At 42.1% G+C, this 25,060-nt stretch overlaps 1 protein-coding gene across 1 annotated transcript in view; it reads right to left on the bottom strand.

Moving 5' to 3' along the window:
* The window catches only part of MYO16 (myosin XVI), a 481,895-nt gene that overhangs the window by 265,669 nt on the left and 191,166 nt on the right, over positions 1–25,060 (bottom strand). Inside the window, exon 16 of the mRNA XM_030202479.1 lies at positions 6,615–6,726. Within this exon, the coding sequence (XP_030058339.1) occupies positions 6,615–6,726 (112 nt within the window). The remainder of the gene's footprint in view (positions 1–6,614; positions 6,727–25,060) is intronic.

The raw sequence follows: 25,060 nt of genomic DNA on the forward strand, positions 1-25,060 counted from the left end.
TATTCATCCCAGAGTACTGATAGAATTGAAAAATAAACTTGCAGAACTGTTGTTAGTAATATGTAATTTATCTTTAAAATCAAGCATGGTACCAGAAGATTGGACGGTGGCTAATGTAATGCTGAATTTTAAAAAGGTTCCAGAGGTGATCCGGGAAATTATAAACCAGTGAGCCTGACGTTCATGCTGGGCAAAATAGTAGAGACTATTATAAAGAACAAAATTACAGAGCATGTTCAAAAACATGGATTAATGAAACAAAGCCAACATGGATTTAGTGAAGGGGTGAACAAACATATGGATAAAGCTGAGCCGGTTGATATTGTGTATCTGGATTTTTAAATGGCATTTGACAAAGTACCTCATGAAAGACTCCAGAGGAAACTGGAGAGTCATGGGATAGGATTTAGTATTCTATTGTGGATTAAGAACTAGTTAAAAGATAGAAAACAGAGATTAGGGTTAAATGGTCAGTATTCTCAGTGGAGAAGGGTAGATAGTGGGGTTCCACAGGGGTCTGTGCTAGGACCACTGTTTTTTAACATTTATAAATAATCTAGAGATGGGAGTAACTAGTGAGGTAATTAAATTTGCTGATGACACAAAGTTATTCAAAGTTGTTAAAATGCAAGAGAATTGTGAAAACCTACAAGAGGACCTTACGAGACTGGGATAATGGGCATCCAAATGGCAGAAGATGTTTAATGAGAGCAAGTACAAAGTGATACATGTGGGAAAAAGGAACCCAAACTATAGTTATGTAATGCAAGGTACACATTAGGAGTCACCAACCAGGAAAGGGATCTAGGTTTCATTGTTGATGGATACGTTGAAACCCTCTGCTCAGTGTGCGGCAGCAGCAAAGAAATCAAATAGAATGTTAGATATTATTAGGAAAGGATTGAAAAACAAAAATAAGGACATTATGATGCCTTTATATTGCTCCATGGTGCAACAACACCTCGAATACTGTGTGCAATTCTTGTCATTGCATCTCAAAAAAGATGTGGAGGGGCATAATCGAACGGGGACGACCATCTCTAAGGGCGCCCATCTCTAAGGATGTCCCGATGAAGGGGCGTGGAAACCTGTATTATCGAAACAAGATGGGCATCCATCTTTTGTTTCGATAATACGGTCGGGGACGCCCAAATCTCAACATTTAGGTCAACCTTAGAGATGGTCATCCCCGGTTTTCGGCTATAATGGAAACCGAGGACGCCCATCTCAAAAATGACCAAATCCAAGTCATTTGGTCATGGGAGGAGCCAGTATTTGTAGTGCAGTAGTCCCCATGACATGCCAGGACACCAACCGGGCACCCCAGGGGACAGTGCAGTGGACTAACTGATGCACTAACTGAATGGAAAAAGGCATGCAGTGGTCACTAACTACCTCCCACCCTGAAAAAAAACAACTTTAAAAACTTTTGTTTTGTTTTTTTTAGAGTATGGGTGAAGGATGTTCTTCGTTATGCCTCTGCAACAGCAGTTGAGGACGTCCTTCGCTATTTATTTATTTAGATTTTGCTCAGATCTTTTTCAGTAGTAGCTCAAGGTGAGTTACATTCAGGTACACTGGATATTTCTATGCCTCCGTCCCTGCAACGGCAGTTGAGGATGTCCTTTGATATGCCTTTGTCCCTGCGACGGCAGTTGAAGACATCCTTCGCTATTGTTGAGGACATCCAAAATGTGGATGTTTGTGAGAAGGCTGTCCATGCCTAGATGTTTTTTGTGAGAAAGATGTCTATGCCTGCTATGCCTCTGACACCCCCTTTATTTATTTGGATTTTGGATCACAAGTAGCAACAGTGGGATTTGAACTGGCCACTTCTGGATTGCAAGACCAGTGTTCTAACCACCAGGGCACTCCTCCACTCCACTCCCTTGAAATTAGGCCAACCCTGTGGGGGGGGGGGGCAGTTGAGGACGTCCAAAATGTTTGAAAGAAGGACGTCCACACCCTCATTATGCCTCCACTGACACACATATAACTCCCCCCCAGGGACCTGCATACTGCCCCCCCCCCCCCACAGGAATGGCCAAATTTCAAGGGAGTGGAGTGGAGGAGTGGCCTGAGCCCTGGTCTTACAATCCAGAGGTGGCCGGTTCAAATCCCACTACTGCTACTTGTGATCCAAAATCCAAATAAATAAAGGGGTGTCACAGGCATAGCAGGCATGGACATCTTTCTCACAGAAACATCTAGTCATGGACAGCCTTCTCACAAACATCCACATTTTGGACATCTTCAAATGCCGTCGCATGAACAGAGGCACATCAAAGGACGTCCTCAACTGCTGTTGCAGGGACGGAGGCATAGAAATATCCAGTGTACTTGAATGTAACTCACCTTGAGCTACTACTGAAAAAGGTGTGAGCAAAATATGAATAAACAGCAAAGGACGTCCTCAACTGCCGTCGTAGGGACAGAGGCATAGCGAAGGAGGTCCTTCACCCATACTCTAAAAAAAAAAAAAGGCAAAAGTTTTTAAAGTTATTTTTTTCAGGGTGGGAGGTGGTTAGTGACCACTGGGGGAGTCAGGGGAAGTCATCCCCAATTCCCTTCGGTGGTCATCTGATCATATAGGGCACAATGTTGTGGCTTGGTCGTAAAAAAAAAGGACCAAGTAAAGTTGGCCAAGTGTTTGTCAGGGATGTACTTCTTTTTTCCATTATCACTTGAGGAAGCCCCTTTGTTAGGCACACCACAGTCCCACCTTCACTACGCCTCCGACACACCCCCGGGAACTTTGGTCATCCCTGCAACAGGAAGCAGTTGGGGACGCCCAAAATCGGCTTTCGATCATGCCGATTTGGGCGACCCTGAGAGAAGGACGCCCATCTCCCGATTTGTGTCGGAAGATGGGCGTCCTTCCCTTTTGAAAATAAACTAGATAGTGGAATTAGAAGAGGTACAGAGAAGGATGATGAAAATGATAAAGGGGATGTGAGGAAAGGCTAAAGAGACTGTACTCTTCAGCTTGGAGAAAAGACAGCTGAGGAGAGATATGTGTATAAAATAATGAGTGGAGTGGAATATGTAGATGTGAATCGCTTGTTCACTCTTTCTAAAAATACCAGGACTAGGGGGCATGCAATGAAACTACAAAGTAGTAAATTTAAAACAAATCATAGAAAATATTTCTTCACTCAGTCACACATTTGTAATTGGTCCATTCAAAATATATATACATCACTGCGCATGTGTGGGCGTTTTGCCGACCTGCACGGGGACTGTTTCCTTCCGAGTGGTCGCTATAAGTGTAGTGTTTTCAATTATTTCAAGATGTTTTATAATAGATTAGCATATAGCGATATGGTTTTGAATAAAGATTTTATTTTCTAGATTTCATTCTCCTGAAGATGCCAGAGGGTGAAACATGTAATTACATGTTGAGAGCGAGGAAAAGAAAATTGCCAAGGCACATATGATTTTAAGAAATGGGCACTTTACCACACAGCAAATGAAAAATAAAAAGAAGCACGTTAAAGAATTTTAAAGATCTGGGACAACACGCAGCTGCACTGAGCGCTCTACCAGATTCGCACTTAGTCACCTCAAGTTAAGTACAACTTTTGCCATTAAGAATGTCATCTATTACAATGAGTCATGAGGTAGGTAGGGAGGGTTGACGGTGCGATGATGCCGGTAGTGGTGGTGATATAGCTGCCTGTCAGCTGCATTCATGTACCCAGTTCTGAGCGCTGTTCATTTCATTTAGAATATAATTTCTTAAATTTATTTTTAATCTTTATTCAGCTCTTTAGCTTTGCAGTATACTATATAGTAAGCATAGTTACTTTCACTATAACAGGTTTCTATTTTCAATAGCATTTGAGTGATATTCGAAGAAACCTTAAATTGTTTATCCCCAGGTTATTCAGCTTAATTAAATTTTAACTACCATACCCTTGACCATTCTTCAAATGTTTGGAAATCCCTTCTCAAGGTTTCTACTCCCTCTAAGGTATCCACTGTATTGTCTACCTTTGAGTCATCCACAAAAGGACAAAATTTTGGTGGTATAGAATCTTCTAAGATTAAGGAAAAATCCAGTACGCATTTCTTAAACAATGCAGCTGGGAGGTTGTAAAGGTTATACCAGAAAGTTTTAAAATGTTAGATTCAGGAATTTTGCAATGCTAATGGGAGGGATGGTTGGCTCTGCTCAGCGCTATTTGTCTGAGTAGTAGCATCTGGTACCAGGATAAGTATGGTAGTTTTGAAAAAACACATCTTTTCAATTTTGCAGATTTAGGCACACCAAAAGGGCTTCTCTAACCACCTCCCTGCAAGAAAAGAGAACTATGCTCCAATGGGGTATATTTACTTTTTTGCCAACTTCTCTATAGTTCATTATCACCTTTCTTTAAATTAATCACCTTATTTTCTAACTCCTCTTACTCTCTTACCTATCTATATATTAACCATCTCTCTTATCTCATGTGCAACTTTCTTTAAATTAGTCACTTTACTTTCTAACTGCTCTTAGTCTCTTACCTATCTATATGTTCCACCTTTGCTTATAGCCTACACTGTCAATTAAAATGTTCTATTATGTATTGTGTTGACATTGTAAGTAGTATGCTATGCCATACTTTGTATTGATATTTGAATATTTTTACTGCTGTAATTGTCTGCTACTCATGTTTGATTTATTCTTACTGTACATCACCTTGAGTGAATTCCTTCAAAAAGGCGATAAATAAATCCTAATAAATAAATAAAAATTTGCAACAGATTTGAAAACCCAGCATTGGCTTCTTGTTTCTAGTAATATCCAACACAAGATTTTACCTCTCATTCATAAGTCTTGTAACACTGGCCTGTCCGCTTATCTCTCATTGATGCTGATCCCTTATTCTCCTGGAAGTGCTCTTTGTCATCTAATACAAACTTGTTATTTGTTCCCTCAGTATCTTCTATATGTCCGGATTCTATCTGCTCGACTGTTTTGCACTGCTTGGCTCCTTGTCTCTGGAATTGGCTTCCAGTAAAGTTGTATTTGCAACCTTCTACTGTCAGGTTTAAAGCTTTTCTCAAATCTTGTTTTTTTTCTCCAGGGTCTATGACTGACCTCTCCTACCTTTGAATTTCACTTCTTATTCTTGAGCCTCTCTTTTGTGTCCCAATATAATAATTGTTGCTTAGATTATTTTTGTTGTTTTATGCATCTCCCACCATCCTGTGTTCTTTTTGTCCTGGGTGTTTGTTATGATGTTGTGCTTTCTGTTCCGATGCATGATACTTATTTTCCGTTTAAGTTTTACCTTGTTGTTATAAACTACCATGATACTCTGTTAATGTTTGAAATAAACATAAATAAATAAATAAACACAATTGCATCTGTGGTAATCTTTACTACAAAGAGTCTTCTAATTCAGGGGAAATCCCATGAGTTAGTATATCAGCATCTTTGGTTCAGCTAAAATACATTTCACCCTATATTCAAAGCAATTTAAATGGCTCGGAGAGGCTCTAGGTCATTTAAGTTGCTTGTTCCACTGCTAACCATGAATATTCAGTGGCTCTTAAGTGGTTAGTGCCTGTTGAATATTCATGGTTATCGCCTGAGCCGCACCGACGAACTTGTAAGCAGAGTTGACACGCGATTAAGTGATGATGTTCAGCCCTTAACCACATAAGATAACAACATAAGTTGGGCTGCATAAATAGCTCTCCTATTTTATTTTTGTTACATTTGTACCCCACACTTTCCCACTCATGGCAGGCTCAATGAGGCTTACATGGGGCAATGGAGGGTTAAGTGACTTGCCCAGAGTCACAAGGAGCTGCCTGTGCCTGAAGAGGGAATTGAACTCAGTTCCTCAAGACCAAAGTCCACCACCCTAACCACTAGGCCACTCCTACTTAACTGCATAAGTTTTAGCGACCGACATATAACAAGATACAGCCATGGAGGACCTAAAAACTCTGACTGCTCCTGGCTGAATATCAGCTATGGGGAAAAAGGGCAAGTTAAGTTGAGAAAGGAACAATGTACAGGGTGATTTCATGTTCAGTACATATGCTTTCTTATTTAAGTATCTATTTATGAACATTTATATTATACCTTTCTGAACCTATCAAAATGGCTCACATAATTACAGAGCAACAGTAAACATTCCAAACACTTTGCACCTGCTCCCATGCTGTTGAAGTGGATGATCACTACTTTCATATCTGTGTACACATCACCTGGATTTTCAAAGGGAAAATGTGGCAGGCCTTCCTTTGAAAATTTATGGAAATACAGTACCAACATGTCTGCAAGCTGCTTGCAGGTTTTCAAACTTGATCTCTATATAATTGACTTGCCCCCAGTTTTATTTACCTTTCAGATATTTTTCTCTGCATACTTTGAAAAAGAATGCAATCACAAATCGTTATACTTCTCTCTCTCTCTCTCTCTCTCTCTCTCTCTCTCTCTCTCTCTCTCCTCTCGCTCAAGAGATCTTATGCACTTGCTTCATTGCTATGTTAATATATGAAAAATAAGCAGAGCTGATTTTCCAGAGCTCTTTCGAAAAGGAGTTACTTAAGGTCTGTTTTTACTTGAATGAAAGGGCGGTTCCAAACATGAAGTACATTCTGTTCACATAACTTACCAGGCTGTTAAATCCCATAGCGCTTAAGGCTTGTTTCAGAGTAGCTAATTTCTCTCTGTTTTGATTGTTTGCTGTTATTGAAGTCTCTTCTGGTACAGTCTGGCTTAGGTACCTGAAGGGAGAAGAAAAGCAAGTAGCCATTAAATGTTGGCATGCGATCAAACTCCTATAGTTAAAAGCCAATTCAGCCAACTTTGGACTTTGAAACTAATGGAAATAATACACAAACACCTAAACATAATGTACTTAAGCATTTACAGGACTCTCAGCAGACACTATACTCATCCTTTGGATAAGGGTACTTGTTCCAAAGCGTATTTACTATTTTGTGTTTATGAGGTGATTGCTTAACCTCTTCAATTTTCACAAAGGGATTAGATCACAGATGTTCCCAGTGATATGTTTTTGTCATTTGGGTAGTGCCTTCAGAGTTAATTTTGTCCTTGTTGTTTGCCAAACATTTAGTTTAGAGCACAGTTTTTGAGTGCTTGAGGCCTGGGGGAGATTTGAAAGTCTTGCTTTTATTGCACAAAACGTTTGTCTCCTAAGTACTGTGCACTAGATTTAACAACCAGCTATTGGAAAAATCGGTTCTGATTTTATGTCAGGTAACTCCAGGTCACGGACTTGGAGCTATTTTCAGCTGCAGCGCTTAGATGCCTCATCTCCATAGCAGCTGGTGTGGAATGCATAAGCTGATGTTGACTCTGACCTAGTATCTTTTTCTTTTTTTGAAAGTTGTAGGCGCTATGGGGCAGCAGTGAGTCTCCCAACCGGAGGAGAAATTACACAATCAGACTTATTTTCGAAAGAGGAGGACGCCCATAAATCGGAATATGGGCGTCCTTCTCATAGGGTTGCCCAAATCAGCATAATCGAAAGCCGATTTTGGGCGTCTCCAACTGCTGTCCTTCACAGGGATGACCAAAGTTCACGGGGGCATGTCGGAAGCGTAGCGAAGGCAGAACTTGGGCATGCCTAACACATGGGCGTCCTCGACCCATAATGGAAAAAAAGGGCGTCCCTGATAAGCATTTGGATGACTTTACCTGGTCCTGTTTTTCTTATGACCAAGGCACAAAAAGGTGCCCGAACTGACCAGATGACCACCAGAGAGAATCGGGGATCACCTCCCCTTCCTCCACCAGTGGTCACTAACCCCCTCCCACCCTCAAAAAACAACTTTAAAAATATGTCGTGCCAGCCTTAAATGTCATACTCAAGTCCATCGCAGCAGTATGCAGGTACCTGGAGCAGTTGGAGTGGGTACAGTGCACTTCAAGCAGACCCAGACCCAGACCCACCCCCACCTGTTACACTTGTGGTGGTAAATGAGAGCCCTCCAAAACCCACTGTGCACACATGTAGGTGCCCCTCTTCACCCGTAAGGGCTATGGTAGTGGTGTACAGTTGTGGGTAGTAGGTTTTGGGGGAGGGGTTGGGGGCTCAGCACACACGGTAAGGGAGCTATGTACCTGGGAGCAATTTATGAAGTCCATTGCAGTGCCCCCTAGGGTGCCCAGTTGCTGTCCTGGCATGTCAGGGGGACCAGTGCACTACGAATGCTGGCTCCTCCCATGACCAAAGGGCTTGCATTTGGTCATTTCTGAGATGGGCGTCCTTAGTTTCCATTATCGCCGAAAATCAGAAATGACCAAGTCTAGGGACGACCATCTCTAGGGATGACCTAAATGTCAAGATTTGGGTGTCTCTGACTGTATTATCGAAACGAAAGATGGACGCCCATCTTGTTTCGATAATATGGGTTTCCCCGCCCCTTCGCAGGGACGTGTTGCGAGGACGTCCTCAGCAAAACTTGGGCGTCCCTTTCTATTTTGCCTCTCCATATCCCCAACACCCACAAGACCCACCCACTGAGGTACCACAATACAAAAAAGATATTACAGTACATTCCTTCTGCCTTGTATTGTATTTTCTGTGTTACTTAGTTGTTTTATAGATAGATAGATAGATAGATATTTGTTGTTACATATATATAAAAAAACAACAACTTAGTAACTTATAGAAAAGTAGAAGAAGAAAATAAAACAAGGCAGAGGAAATGTGCAGTAATATCTTTGTTGTTTATTATGAAAGAAGCAAAGAATAAAACAGGTTAGAAATGCAGTGCTAAGCAAGGCATATGCAATAGAAAAAAGGTCAAAGGAGGAGAAGACTTCACTAACCGACTTCCCAGCTAGAGAAAACTAACTCCTCCCTTTCTGCAGAAATGATGCATATATTTGGCTAAGGGCTGGCTGGAATACATTATCGCATGGCATTTGACATTTACTCTTGACATTTGTGATATTGACATTTGTCCAGGGGTTCAACCGTCATTCTGGACAGTCTCTCAACTGGCTAACTGCAAGCTTCCAACCACATAACCTTTCATTTTTTAAAAATCTCTGTATGCTTTTTCTATCACTGTACTCATGTTATATTTTTGTACTAGCTTTGCACTGTTCCATGAACTAGATATGTCACGTCATGTCTCATATCTCAGAAAAACAGATGAAAAAACAGGTCAACTGTCAGGTGCAGTCCCTTTTAAAAAGGGACCTGTGTGTCAGAAATAAATATATCTTTTCAGCAATTTATTACCAGCAACTTAACCCTGTAATGGCATATAATCCCAGCCTGGTTCTTCTTTGTCCATCTATTTGAGAGGGCACTGGTGGTCACTGATACTCCCCCCCCCCCCAAAAGGAGAATGGCAATGCGCCATTCCTCCAGAAAAAAAGGATATTAGGGGTTCTAGACAAGGGGTGTAGCATAGGGGAAAAGAGAAGGTAAACCACAAGGGGACTAAATACCTGGGAGGAGATCATAGTCAGAGACCATGAAGAATGACCACTGTGCAAAGGGTACGAAACCAGAAAATCACTTGGAATACAAAATTGAGAGCATACAGCAAAAGAAAGGGAATGGTAAAAGAGTAGCAACTACTAAATGGTAGCAAAAATGAGGAGGGAAGCACACAGCCTCAATATACCTAAACATTACCAAACAATATATAGCATAACCATAAGATGAAGAAAACTATACCAGTGCTAATTATCACAGCAGTAAACCTTGCACTACTGAGTGATAGAACTTAAAGTATAAAACTGAGAGTTAATGAGGATATAAGAATCTTCGTGAGTGGAATGAGAGGGAAAAAAGGAGGGAGTAGGAGAGTGAAATACAAAAAGAAGAGGGAAGGAATACAAATCAGAAGGAAAAAGTGGAAATTGGTTCTAGCACATCAGCATCAGTATGGTGTTGGAGAAAGAAATTCTGGGTATTAACAATATTTTTACAACAGGATAGGCAGCAACGCAAAAAATAAAAAATTAAGATGGGTAAACACGGGAACATACCCAAAACAATGAACAACAGTATTTTAAACACACTTCCTAAATTACCAAACCAAGAGAACAAGGATGAAAACCATGAATCCCAAGAGGTGTTTACAGGGAAAGCCTCAGTTTCCATTCTCCTTCTGAAATCAAGTAATTGGTTGATGACCTTACCCCCCCCCCCCCCCCCCCCCCCACCAGAAGCAGCCAGGAATGACTCAAGAACTAATTGGTTTTGTTGAGTCATTAAAGTATTAGCAGCTACTTCTTCAGATATGGCATTTAAACCTTCAGTAGTAGAAATGACAAGTAGTATCAAATCATATCTAATTTTGTGGATCTACTTAGCATTGGCAGCAGACTGAAGACCAGGGGTAAAGAAACAAGCAAAGAAAGTCTCAGTTTCAGAAAAAATGCAACATTTATCAGGAATATCACTCTTAGCAAAATAGTTAGACCGTTTTTGGCAGGGGTGAAATAAAGTTTGGGTCTTGGGAAAAAGGTAGGAAAAACAACATGCTAGAGACATTAGCATAGGGAATGAGAAGCAGTGGCTGCAGAAACAAGACAACAGGTACCTAACCACTTAGTAGTTAGTCAGTCATAAACATTCATATTACATTGCCAGAAAAGATAATAAGTACAAAGGGGGTGGTTATCCATCTACTGTCCAGTACAATTAAAAGAGAACACAGCACAGGATACAGGAACAGTCTTGAAAAAAGGAGTGACAGTGGGGCGAGGATAAGCAGAATACACCAGAGAAGAAAAATGAAGTATTACAGGACAACAGGGGACAGCATTAGTGAAACTAGGCATGCAGCATGTGGAACTATTCCTATAGAAGAAAGAGAGGAAAGGACAGTATGTACCTGGAAACCAGTAGCTCGAGGACAAGACTGGTGGAAGGCAGTACAGCTTCTAGTAGTGACAAGACAGGCAAGCACATGCCACATTAGAATAAGAGGCATGATAAGAAAGAGGAGAGGTAATGTAAAAGTTGGACATCACTGTAGAACTTTACCACTGGGTAGTATGATGCTGGATAGTGACTCTGCTATAACAAGACTTTTCCAAATCTTTCATGAGGACCCCCAAGAAGTTGCTGAATATTGCAACTTAACGTCTTGAAGACTCACTTTTTTACCCTTGCATTTGGATTTTTACCACCTGCATGTTAGTGCTGGGCGCTGGCCTTCGGTTACCTGCTCAGTTGCCACCAGGAGCTGCATTGGGAACTGAACCTTGTTCTCTAGGTTCTCATCCCCCTGCACTATCCATTTAGCTACTCCTTCACTCCACTCCTCTACACCATGGTACCTTTGACATGCATAAGGGGTGCATACCTTTAGGCCCAGGTTTATAGAATTGCCCCAAATGAGAGAGGGGGAGGGTTCCACTATGTGAAAATCTCGATATTGATGAGTTTGGCAGCTTGGACAGGTAGTGCCTGCTTGTGTTTGCATTCTCTGATGAGGCATTCTGTTCAGCTGTAATTATTAACTATTTTCCACTGAATCTCTGACCATCTGGTTAAAAGCTTCAGTGTCAACATTTGTACTGGACCAGTGTGCAAAGCTGATAGTTGACACTCAGAAAAGTGATTACCATGTTGGTAGCTTGTGATAAACAACTTGTTTACAACATTGCTGAAAAATAACATGGCTTTGGATCTGGGTAACATTATCTTAGTAAATATTAGCTCACTGATAAACATGTCAAAGGAAAAAAGCAAAGCACAGATTTGGGGGGGGGGGGGGGAAACCCTTAGCCTGTACACTGGTATAAAATCAGCCGTGAACCATTTGCCCTACTAGACTGCATACAGCTTAATGAATTGCCAAACTCTTAATGCAACCTCTGTGGTTTATATATATATATATATATATACATATATATATATATATATATATATATATATATATATATATATATATATATATATATATATATAAAGGAAAAATCAAAGGGATGTATTTTCAAATTGTAGTCTGAACCTACACAAGTGCAAGGAGAGTTTAGATATCTAGAGTGACTTAATCCACCAAAGAGTATTTTCAAAGCAATTGAAAGTGCTCATTTGGTTTCACAACATGTGTGTTTTTAGTGGCAGTGAAAATAGGTGATCCTGATGGAGGTGGAGAATGGAGGGTTTGTTGTATATTGGTCAGGAGAAAAATATATGTGTGTACATGTGAAGGGTAATTTTATAAAAAGTTGCCTATGAGGCCTCTTCAGCGAGTGGACATGTTTGAGCTCTCTCTGTACTTACCTTCCTATCACTATGCCGAAGCATCCTGGGAAGCCCTCGACTCACCCTGTTTTTTTCCCCAATTGTGTCAGTCTGAGATCACATCATTCATGAGTGCCTCCTAGGGTGAACCAGCTGCTCATGGCAGGGAGAAGAGCTTGAGCTTCAAGAGTGAAATTTCACTTAGGGCGATGGGTCCCAATACTACTCCGCCTCCCAGGTTGTATCCTCAGCCTGGTCTTGCTGGAATTTGCAAGCCATTGTGTCTCCGGTTGAAGTGAGTGAGTCAAAGGTTGTGGTTTCACTTGGTGTGATGTCATCATTGGCAGCATCTTTGGAGGCAGTGCCAGCAGAGGAGATGCTGGAAAGGCAGACAGTGGCTCCGTTGGAGGTTTTACCGCTCCTTAGATCGATATGGCAAGTCCTGGAAGCCCTCTACACCATGTCTTCGAAAGTCCTTCCTACATTGATCCAGAATGTTGGTAGGATACAGCCACTGGAGGTTCTGCAGCGATTGGTAGTAACGTTATGAATTTGGAATCTCAGCTTCAGCAGGTGAAATCCAATCACAGGATAACCTGATAGTATATCATAGGATTGAAAGTTTTGAGAATTATACTAAACCTTTGAATCTGAGATTGTTGAATTTTCCTTGAGGGTAAAGGGGCTATGGCATCTTGATCAGAGGTTTTTAACATCCTGTTTACTAAGCTGCACCATAGGCATGTTAGTGCACGATAATTTTTAGCACACATTAGAAAATGCCAGTGCACCTTAGTAAATAGAGCCCTTAGTTTGGGGTAAGGTTGAAATGAAGCACTCAACATGCTGTTTTTCTTTGTTGTCTTTTATTGTATCTTCTAGAATTTTTTCACTTGTTCTCCCCCCTTTTTGTTTACTGTGGCATTTATGTGGATTTATAAATGCCACAATACACAGAAATATGCATATTGTATAAAATCTACCTAATATAAAGAGAGTTCTCTCTCTCTCGTTATACACTGTATATGTAAATACCTCTAAAACTGTGGCAGGGTGCTTTCATTTGGAGTATATCAGTAGGGTCCTAGTCATTTGAACTTTCTCTAACCTTAAGCAGTTTTCCTCATGGTCCTCTGGGATGAATTCAAATGCTAGAGACATGGCTTTCAACATTGTTAACCATTTTAGGGCCTCAGCAGTAATGCATTTTTCCAACAGTCCATTTTCCTCTGAATCTTCCTAGCAGTACCATAGCCTAAACAATATCCACACCCTTTTGTATATAGTGTTTGTCATTTGAACCTGTGCCTGAAAGTTCATAACTTTTATTCCTAGGAGGAAAATCTTTATGTTAGTCGATTTCCACACTTCACAGCTCAGTGTCAGGTTTTCCTACAAACCACAAACCACAAACAAACAAACAAACAAACAAACAAACAAACATAAAGCTTCTCTCTTTCTCATTCCTCACTGAAGCCTTTTCAGTGTTTAACACTCGGGATGGCTGAGGTTTGTTGCTACTATGAATGACATATAAATCATTTCCCTAAATTTCTGTACACTTTCTGCAGGTGTACCTTTATTCCTCCCTCATCCTCCATTCTCCAGCACGTGCTGTATGATCTTCATAGCAAAATCTTCTTGTTATTCCCACTGACTTACAAGTTAAGAAGGGAATTCACCAAGTGACATTGTTGCCCTGTGCATTAAGGGAATTAGCGCATGCTAAATGATAAAAGCTTATTCTATACCTAAGGGCTTTTAGCATTTAGCAGGAGAATCCATATATGGCACCTAAAAAAATCATCATGGAAATCAATGCCAACTAAGCATGTTCTATAAGCGGCGCCTAGATTAGGACATGGTAAATAAAATATGCTTAGTTGATATATCAGTGCCTAAAACGTATGCGTCTCCATTTACACCAACAAAAATGTGGCATAAATCCAGGTGTGTAGAATTGGGCGCACTGGGCCATATTCTATAAGTACGCACATAAATTTCAGAATGCCCATGAAACGCCCATGTCCCTATTCATAACCATGCCCCTTTTTGCCTTTGATAAATTAGTCAAGCTGGTGCTGGAACGGCGTAAGGGGGAAGTCCTTGATACAGCCTAATGGCGAAACATTCATGTCGGACAGCTTAATGCCTCCAGTCCGCAAATACTAAAGATAAGTACATTGAATACATGGATATAAAAGTAATAAAGCCGATGAAGAAGTTAGTGCTGTATGCATTGCCAAAAATTATTGTTGGACAATATATGCACTACTGAGGCAAGAGTTAACCTGTTTTTGGCAACTGTGGAACAACTTTGATAGTTAATGTGGTGGAAAAAATCTGGGACTGATAAAGTGGATGTGAGTTTCATGTTAGAAGTTAGGCATACTGCATTAAAGAATGCACGTGGGGGCCCTTTTACTAAGACTCGTAAGCGTCTACGCGTGCCCAACATGTGCCAAAATGGAGTTACCACAGGCTACCATGTGTCTCTTGCAATAATTTCATTTTTGCTGCACGTCCGATACACACCGCCAAAGAATTTTTATTTTTATTTTCTGCCGTGCGTATCGGATGCACGCCAAGTGGCATTTGGCACGCGTAGGTCAATATCCCCCAGTTACTGCATGAGACTTTACCGCTAGGTCAATGGCTGGCGGTAAGGTCTCAGACCCAAAACAGACAAGCGGCAATTTTCATTTTGCTGCACGTCCGTTTTTGGCAAAAATTTTAAAAAGGCCTTTTTCACAGGTGCACTGAAAAATGATTCTGCGTGCGCCCAAAACCCATGCCTACACTACCACAGGCCATTTTTCAGCGCACCTTAGTAAAAGGACCCCTTAGTGAGTTGTGCACTTAAATTCTAATTATTGCCAATTAGTTGTTATTATTGCTTGTACACACATAAATCGCAAATTTGTCGGTTCCACCCAAACATCATCCCAGAACACACCTTGTATATCTAGAGTAATTTTTAGGGATGGGCTATCATTTGCAACAACATATCAAATCTCGATGACATATACTATGTGGTTGGATGTCATTACCAAAAAAATACAAGAAGAAAAAATAGGACATTTTGTGTTTTTTCATTTGCCAATAATAATGAACACTCTTTGGAAATAGTGTCCACTATGTGAAATGAGCACACCCTATTTCAGAACATTTGTGCACTCCTTCCCAAGTGTAACATAATAATATAGTAAATGTTGGCAGATGAAGGCCTGCACAGTCCATCCGGTCTGCCCAACAAGGTGGCCAGAATGGAATCCGACGCTCTGCACAGGATTCACTTCTTCATAAATCTGTCTCTTCCTGCCAATTCTGGCGCACAGACTATAGAAATCTGCCTGGCACCAGGCCTACTTCCCAACTACTGGAGTTGCCATTAAAGCCCACCCCAACCTTGATCCTGACCTGTTTCTGCTATTTACGGTACCCAGACCACAGAAGTCTGCCCAGCATTGCTCTTACTTCCCAACCTCTGAAGTTGCCATCAAAGCTCACTCCAGTTTTGATGTCATTTAAGGTCTGCTTTAATTGGATTCCGTCCATTTTCTATATAGTGTTTCTCTGTGTTTATCCCACTCATCTTGAATTCCGGAACCACTACACAATCGTGAAACAGTATGCATGAACAAGCTAGTGCACATGTACAAACGCAGGAAAGAGCATGTGTCTGTTATGATTGGGGTCAGAACCCCTCTCAAACTTACCTCTTTCCTGGGGGTCAGCTTCTTAGCTGGCTTCTGTTTCGTTTGTCTGTTCTTTCTGAGCTGGCAGCTTCCAGCAGCATGGGGCTAATTGTTTCACTTTACTACAGCTGTGTGTGTGGACGGAGTTAGCTCTACCTCTCTTTGGGTGTACTGGCTTCAAGTGCTTCACGGTGTTGCATTGGTGTGGGTTGGGCCTCTATGGGTTTCAGTGTGCTCTCTGGGTCAGCGTGCTTTTGCCTAGGTCTAGGGAGTGTGACATCATCAGGGAGGGCCTTGATAAGGAAGTGGTGTTGTTTCCTTCAGAGCCTTTGCAACGGTGGTGTTTGCTTTGGGTAGGGTGGTGCAGTGTGCACTTCTGACTTTGTGTCTAGTTTCCCTGCTTGCTTTTGCTAAGGGCCAGGTTAGTGTTAGTGCAGTGTGCACTGGTGTCTGTGTGTTTAGCTTTCCTGCTTTTCCCTTTGGTTCCCCTGCTTTTACCTCTTGGTTTTGGAAGCATTGCTGTGTGTAGGGCTTTGGAAGCTCTGTTGCTGATAGAAGTACTTCAGGGTTTGGTGTTGTTAGGAACACTGCAGAGTTTGCTGTTAGAAGTACTTCTGGTGTTTGTGCTATTGGGAGCATTGCAGTCTTTGCTGTTGGTGTTTGGTGCTTTAGAAGCACTTTTGGCTTATGTGTTTGCTTCCCTGCTTTTTCCTTGTGGCTCCCCTGTCTTCCCTTTTAGTGCTAGGAGCTCTTCTGGTTGCTTGCCAGAGTAATGCTTAGGAAGCACCTTGTTAGTTTTGTATCTAGCTTGCTAGAGCAGTGCTTAGGTAGCTTGTTAGTTTTGTGTTTAGATTGTTAGTGTAGAGCTCTGCTTGTAGCTTGGTGCTTAGTAGCACCTGTGTTAGCTTTGTGTTTAGTTCCCTGCTCTGTTAGTTTAGGGCTTAGGAGCTCCTGTTTAGTTTAGGGCTTAGGAAGTCCTTTTATCAGTTTACTGTTAGGGACACTCCTGCTGGTTTAGGGCTTGGGAGCACGTAGATCAGTTTAGGTTTAGGAGCACTTCTGTTTCCAGTCCTGGTCCCGGTGTCATCCGGTATCCAGTAAGTCCTGCCGGCTACTCGAACCCAGGAGCTCAACTCCTGGGGGGGCTTAGTAGCTAAGTGCAGGTGAAGCTGTGTGGACCAGTCCGGTGTGCTCCAGTCCAGTGTTCCAGTCCTGTGTCCTCCAGTCTGGGGGATTCCAGTCCAGTGTTCCAGTCCGGGGGGGGGGGGGGGGGGGGGGGTCCAGTCCTGTGGCCTCCAGTCCGGGGAATTCCAGTCCAGTGTTCCAGTCCATGTGTACCGTTTCCCTGGGCAGTGCCTGCAGTCCCTGCCAGTGTGCTTGCCCAGTGTTGGTTGGTGGGCTTTGCCTGCTGCTGTCGCTCCTCAGCAGCAGCCCAAGGGCTCACGTTTGCTCCAGAGCCCGGCCCCGCGGGCTCTGAACCTGAGAACCTGACAGTGTCTTTCTGAAGTAATGTGCCATCTTTCCACATAGCTCCTCGTTCTTTAAACTACACACAGTTATTGTATTCATCACTTACATGCATACCTTAATTGGTGTTTGACTGGTGTCAAGTACCAATAATTTTTTTCTATTTTTATTTATGAGCTTTTGACAGAAATATAACACATTGTTCTACAAAATGCAATAATACAGTTGAAGAGTCCTCTGTCAACTCCCACCCTCCTGCTCTCCTTCCAGAAATTCCCAATTTCCATCCTTGTGACCTTCCTTTATATAGCTACTAGTAAAACAGGCCTGTTTCTGACACAAATGAAACGGGTGCTAGCAAGGTTTTTCTCGGAGTGTGTATGTTTGAGAGAGTGTGTGTGAGAGTGACTGCTGTGAAAGAGAGAGTAAATGTGCGAGTGTGTGTGTGTGTGTGACAGAGAGAGAGTGAGACCGCTGGGTGCAAGTGTGTCTCCTCTGTCCCCTGCCCCCTCCCCTTCAGCCACCCCATGATTCTCCTCTGACACAAATGAAACGGGTGCTAGCAAGGTTTTTCTCGGAGTGTGTATGTTTGAGAGAGTGTGTGTGAGAGTGACTGCTGTGAAAGAGAGAGAGAGTGAATGTGCGAGTGTGTGTGTGACAGAGAGAGAGTGAGACCGCTGGGTGCAAGTGTGTCTCCTCTGTCCCCTGCCCCCTCCCCTCCAGCCACCCCATGATTCTCCTCTGTCCCCTGCTACCCCTCCAGCTACCCAGCGATACTCCTCTGTCCCCTGCCCCCTGTAGCCACCCAGTGATTCTCCTCTCTCCCCTGCCCCTCGCCAGCCACCCAGTGATTCTCCTCACTCCCCTGCCCCCCCTCCAGCCACCCAGTGATTCTCCTCGCTCCCCTGCCCCCCTCCAGCAACCCATCGATTCTCCTCATTCCCCTGTTTACCTCTGTCGAAGCGGCCGCGTCTTTGAAAGCCCTGCCCGTCTGTAGCCTTCCCTTCGACTATGTCCCCTCTGAGTCCCGCCTGCTGACGCCATTTCCTCTTTCCGCAAGGGCAGGACTCTAAGGGAACGAACTCAAAGGGAAGGCTATAGACGTTGAGGTTGTGCCTTGTGCTGCTATGCTGTGGTTGGTCAGTGCTGTTTGTGACGAACCCGGAAGTACGTGACGTCAATTCAGGAGATGGATACAGCGTTAGAGGTAGCACGAACCCTTCAACCTTTCACTGCCATGGAGTCAGCTTCAGAACGTTGGAGGTGCTTTTTATTATATAGGACATCTTCACTGGTCTCCAGTTCGTTCTATGTGCTACTTCAAGAAAATCTCTCATTTCTTTCTAGGTCTTGCCAAGATTTGTAAGCGGCAAAACATTATGAAATTGCATCGTTACATTTCTGTGCACAACTGAAAGTTTGGACATTAAATAAATACAATCCAACTTGATCTTAACTGTGCTCATTGAAGGCATGTCTTTGGTTTTCCATGTTGCTGCCAATGTAATTTTACAGGCTTTAAAAATGCTTATGTCCTTCTGGTTTCAAATCTGCATGGTTTTGGCACAGTGGACTCCAGTGATTTGCTGTACCAATGCACAGGCTGCTGTCCAAAATGGCTGTATTTTAGCACATATCCACCAGATATCTCTAAGTACCAATGATTGGAGTTAACTACCACTAATTGTACATTAGCAGCTATCCACGTAACTGCATCAGGCAAACTATTCCATAAACTTAGCATGTAAGTTCTATAGCAGACATCTGAAAAGGGGGTGTTGATGTGGCCGGGTAATGGGTGACTCATGGACGTTCCAACTAGAATCCTGTCACTTAAATGCACAACTGCTGCATTTAGGCATGAATGTTTACACCTGCCATACAGCAGCCATAAGTGGTCATGTTTAACTGTAGGTGTATGTTGCCAACGTACGCTAGTATTCTAGAATGGCTTACGTGCAAAGAAAATGTATACGACCCCCTCCTCTTATTTTTTCCCTCCCCACTTCTCCTGCTTATGATTTGTATCTCTCCCCTTTACTTTTCACTTGTGTATGCCTGTGTTTTTGTTTAATGTATCATTTTCATGTCATGGTTTGTCTACCATTCCCTCATATTTTAATATTTTTGTAAACCACTTTCAACATACTTGCAGTATATCAAATAAACTGAACCTGAACAAAGGTGCCATTATAGAATACTGTCTCAGTGTGCAAATCTTTAGCATCTAATTTTTAGCATCCTTTGTAGAATTGCCCCATACAGTGCTCTAATTGGTAACAACAAAATGGCCAGAAAACCCCGAATAACATGAGAATACATGTAAACACAGGAAACAACACAAAACAAACATTTTCTGGCTGACCATCCCTAATAAGTTTATAAGAGACACAATATATGCATACACTGCTAGACATATGTGAAAACTCCTTGATAAAATTACTCTCCACTTGTAGTTTTCTTCACAAATAAACCTTGTTTTCTGCATGATAAAAGTCTCTTATAAAATTACCTCACGTACACACATTAAAAAGAAGATGCACAGCTTCAAGTAACCTGCCTGTAGGTGGGTTCATGGCAGGAGCTTTGGTGAATCGTGACTGGATTCACAAGACACATATATATGAGGGTAATATTCAGCCCACAGTAGTAAACGGGTTGTAAGCCGCTCACAGCCACAGGTTCAACTAACCCCCAGATACTCAATGCTGGACATGTGCGACACTAGCTGATATTCAGACCGACACATAAAGTTAGGACTAACTTTTGATGTCCTAACTTTATTCACATACGTGAGCCAGTTTACAGACTAAGGGCCCTGTTTACTAAGGTGCGCTAGCGTTTTTAGCACATGTTAACCATGTAGACACCCATAAGAGTATTATGGGCATCTACACGGTTAGCATACAGTGGGGGAAATAAGTATTTGATCCCTTGCTGATTTTGTAAGTTTGCCCACTGACAAAGACATGAGCAGCCCATAATTGAAGGGTAGGTTATTGGTAACAGTGAGAGATAGCACATCACAAATTAAATCCGGAAAATCACATTTTGGAAAGTATATGAATTTATTTGCATTCTGCAGAGGGAAATAAGTATTTGATCCCTCTGGCAAACAAGACCTAATACTTGGTGGCAAAACCCTTGTTGGCAAGCACAGCGGTCAGACGTCTTCTGTAGTTGATGATGAGGTTTGCACACATGTCAGGAGGAATTTTGGTCCACTCCTCTTTGCAGATCATCTCTAAATCATTAAGAGTTCTGGGCTGTCGCTTGGCAACTCGCAGCTTCAGCTCCCTCCATAAGTTTTCAATGGGATTAAGGTCTGGTGACTGGCTAGGCCACTCCATGACCCTAATGTGCTTCTTCCTGAGCCACTCCTTTGTTGCCTTGGCTGTATGTTTTGGGTCATTGTCATGCTGGAAGACCCAGCCACGACCCATTTTTAAGGCCCTGGCGGAGGGAAGGAGGTTGTCACTCAGAATTGTACGGTACATGGCCCCATCCATTCTCCCATTGATGCGGTGAAGTAGTCCTGTGCCCTTAGCAGAGAAACACCCCCAAAACATAACATTTCCACCTCCATGCTTGACAGTGGGGACGGTGTTCTTTGGGTCATAGGCAGCATTTCTCTTCCTCCAAACACGGCGAGTTGAGTTCATGCCAAAGAGCTCAATTTTTGTCTCATCTGACCACAGCACCTTCTCCCAATCACTCTCGGCATCATCCAGGTGTTCACTGGCAAACTTCAGACGGGCCGTCACATGTGCCTTCCGGAGCAGGGGGACCTTGCGGGCACTGCAGGATTGCAATCCGTTATGTCGTAATGTGTTACCAATGGTTTTCGTGGTGACAGTGGTCCCAGCTGCCTTGAGATCATTGACAAGTTCCCCCCTTGTAGTTGTAGGCTGATTTCTAACCTTCCTCATGATCAAGGATACCCCACGAGGTGAGATTTTGCGTGGAGCCCCAGATCTTTGTCGATTGACAGTCATTTTGTACTTCTTCCATTTTCTTACTATGGCACCAACAGTTGTCTCCTTCTCGCCCAGCGTCTTACTGATGGTTTTGTAGCCCATTCCAGCCTTGTGCAGGTGTATGATCTTGTCCCTGACATCCTTAGACAGCTCCTTGCTCTTGGCCATTTTGTAGAGGTTAGAGTCTGACTGATTCACTGAGTCTGTGGACAGGTGTCTTTCATACAGGTGACCATTGCCGACAGCTGTCTGTCATGCAGGTAACGAGTTGATTTGGAGCATCTACCTGGTCTGTAGGGGCCCGATCTCTTACTGGTTGGTGGGGGATCAAATACTTATTTCCCTCTGCAGAATGCAAATAAATTCATATACTTTCCACAATGTGATTTTCCGGATTTAATTTGTGATGTGCTATCTCTCACTGTTACCAATAACCTACCCTTCAATTATGGGCTGCTCATGTCTTTGTCAGTGGGCAAACTTACAAAATCAGCAAGGATCAAATACTTATTTCCCCCACTGTATGTTAAAATGCTAGCACGCCTCTAGCATGGCTTAGTAAATAGGGACCTTCCCAGTTGGGTGCAGGAGCTGGCACTAAGGGCCAGATTCTATATAAGGTGCCTAAAAAAGCTACGCAGAAAACACTTCCGTCTAAATATATTCTATAAGTAAAGTAGGCACTTACATTCCTTTATAGAAAAGTCTCCTACTAGGCACCCTCCACACATCTAATTGCCCTGTAAAGGCTTCGGAGAACAGCAAAGCTTTCACTTACTTTCTGCACTCTTGCATTATTCATAAATGTGCAAAAACAAATTAATGAGTATAGGAATCTCCAAGGGGAAAGACAAATATGCTTCAAGCCAGCTCAAGTATACTTCTTGCAGCATGCAAAAAGACGGCATGGGCAGAGTATTTCCAGATATCCCCCCCCCCCCCAAAAAAAAAAAAAAAAAAAAAATTATTCACAAGAATCAGGAATTTTGTAGAGACAAGGCATCTGGGTTGTATTCAAAATAGACTTTTCTCCACTGTGTTTAAAATGCATGTGTTGGTAGGGGGGGAGGGAGAGAAGAAATTTCTAGCATACAGCCCAGGACATGGTTCATGCAGTTGCAAATATGTTTGTTTTGCTCCTTATAGAAGATTGAACCCTGGCTACTTGCTGTATGTCATATATGTAACAGTAGACTACAGACAATTCTTTAAACATATATAAAGAAAAAGTACTATTCAAATGAAAGTGAGATTTCAATGATGTAATTCAGCACAACTGCCAAAGCTGGAATGTTTTTTGTTTGCTTTATTTTTTTTGTACTCTCTGCATGTAAGGAGAAAACTGCCAGCCTCCTAAGTGAGTAAAAGTCTGCCATGGAGGCATTCCCAAGGTGTAATTAGGCTGGAGCGAGGGGCGGGGGTGAAGGTGATGAGACAACAACACACACATTTGTTGTGAGCAAAAGTATCCACAGGAAAACTTTGTGTAGATCACCACCGGTACTTTTTGCACCTGCCTGCTCAGTTTTGAAAATTGCTCTAACAGCTGTGCAACATTACTGCCTAATGCATTGTGGCTATGTGAGATCCCATCACATTTTAACTTTACAAGAATATTTTAACCTGCTATGTTGGCTTTGTCAGGACTGGCATAACTAGTGCACGTTTTCTAGCAAAAAAGGTGCTGGTACTCAAATGCCAGGTCATCCTTCACGAGTGTGGTGATCACTAAGGGATTCACTCCACAATACTCAGGCCCTCTGCAATCAACCACAGAATCTATAGGAAGCCAATTGGTGTGCAAAGCTTGGACTCTTTCATTAATATTTGAGGACCATGGATCTATTTTAGTAGGCAACGGAGAAGGTGCCAGTACCCCTGAGTATCCTCTGAAAAAAAGCCCTAGGCATAATGTTTAGCAGGCCAGTCAGTCACTTAGTATGAAACTTTTTGGGAGCAAAACAGAGCACCTCTTTCTGAATGTCCTCATCATTTTACAGTTAGATTATTATAATATCATTTATGCTGACATTCCTCAATATCAAATTAAAATTCTTCAGCTATTGCAGAATACTGCAGCCAGATTTGTTTGTAAGGCCAGGAGATATGATCATATTTCACCTATTCACAAAAACTTACATTGCCTACCCATTCGTTACCGTTTTCAATTCAGAATACTTGTATTGACTCATCATACACGGTATGAGGGTCTTCTGCATTATTTATCCTCTTTGACTACTCTATATGATCATGGTTATTTTCCCTATTCTGTCCATGAACAACGTTTGGTCCTCCCCTCTCCAGCCAGTGCCCACCTAAAGTCCACCCAACAATCAGCTATTTTCTTTGCTGCACCTTTATAGTGGAATGCTCTCCCAGATAGAAACTATCTCTAAAGAAATGTAAGGTTATGCTGAAAACTCACCTATTTACTGTAGCTTTTGGTTAATGATTTCTGGTTGGGTCTTAATGGGCTGGTTTGCAAGCGGCCCCTCCCCCAAACGGACTTCCGCGACAGACTATTGTTTATGCGATCTGTCACATTTAAAAAACGCACCTTGTTCTCTGCTCCCTCATAAGAACATAAGAGTCAGACCACCACTACTACTACTACTACTATTTAGCATTTTTATAGCGCTACAAGGCAGCTGCACAAACATAGAAGAAAGACAGTCCCTGCTCAAAGAGCTTACAATCTAATAGACAAAAATAAAGTAAGCAAATTAAATCAATTAATGTGTTCAGGGAGGAGGAGACCAATGGTCCATCTAGCCCACTATCCTGTTTTCCAAACAGTGGCAAAGCCAGGTCACAAGTACCTGGCAGAAACCCAAATCATGGCAACACTCCATCCCCCCCCCCCCCCCTCCTTCAGCCTGGCTACGCTTCTGACTACATCACTATCTTCTGGTTGTGTGATACAGTTATACTACCAATGGAGTTCTTTCTCTTTCATATTTTGATGATAATTTTTATTATGTACATTGCTCTGACCTGTCTGTCAGAAAGGTTGGTACAGCAAGTTTTATTAAAATAACATAAACAAGCAGTTGCAGTCAAGAAAAACCAATAGGTCCTGACAGCACACTAATTTAAAGAATCAGCATACACTTTAAGCATTTATAGAATCTTCTCCAAAGGATGATGGAGTGATGACTGTTGAGTCTAATTCATGATATACGGGGGATGTCTAGGCATCTGAAAGTTAATTAATAAGGGATGATGCAGCAAAGCCATCATGGGGGGATTCTATATATGGTGCCTAAAAGAACCACATGGAAAACATTTTTGCCTAAGCATATTCTATAAGCGGCGCCTAGATTTAGGTGTGCTATATAGAATACCCTTTGTTGATATCCTCAGCACCTAAAACTACGTATGACTATTTAAACCAATGAAAACATGGCGTAAATCCCAGTGCATAGATTTAGCCACAGAAGGCTATATTCTAGAACTACACACTTACATTTCAGAATGCCCACAAAAGTGCTCATTTCCCCACCCATAACCATGCCTCTTTTTGATTACACACATTAGAAGTTAGGCTCAGTGTGTTACAGAATATGCTTAGTGAGTTGTGCGTGTAAATTCAAATATTATCAATTGGTGCTCATTATTGCTTGTAATGTACTGTTATCAGCACTGATTAGCTTGTTAAGCCAATTAAGTTACATGTGTTGTTATAGAATTTTTCTGGATTTCAGGCGCAGAGGCGTTCTGTATAGAATCT

The sequence above is a fragment of the Microcaecilia unicolor genome, chromosome 4, assembly GCF_901765095.1.
Source record: "Microcaecilia unicolor chromosome 4, aMicUni1.1, whole genome shotgun sequence".
In the NCBI taxonomy this organism is placed as follows: Eukaryota; Metazoa; Chordata; class Amphibia; order Gymnophiona; family Siphonopidae; genus Microcaecilia; species Microcaecilia unicolor.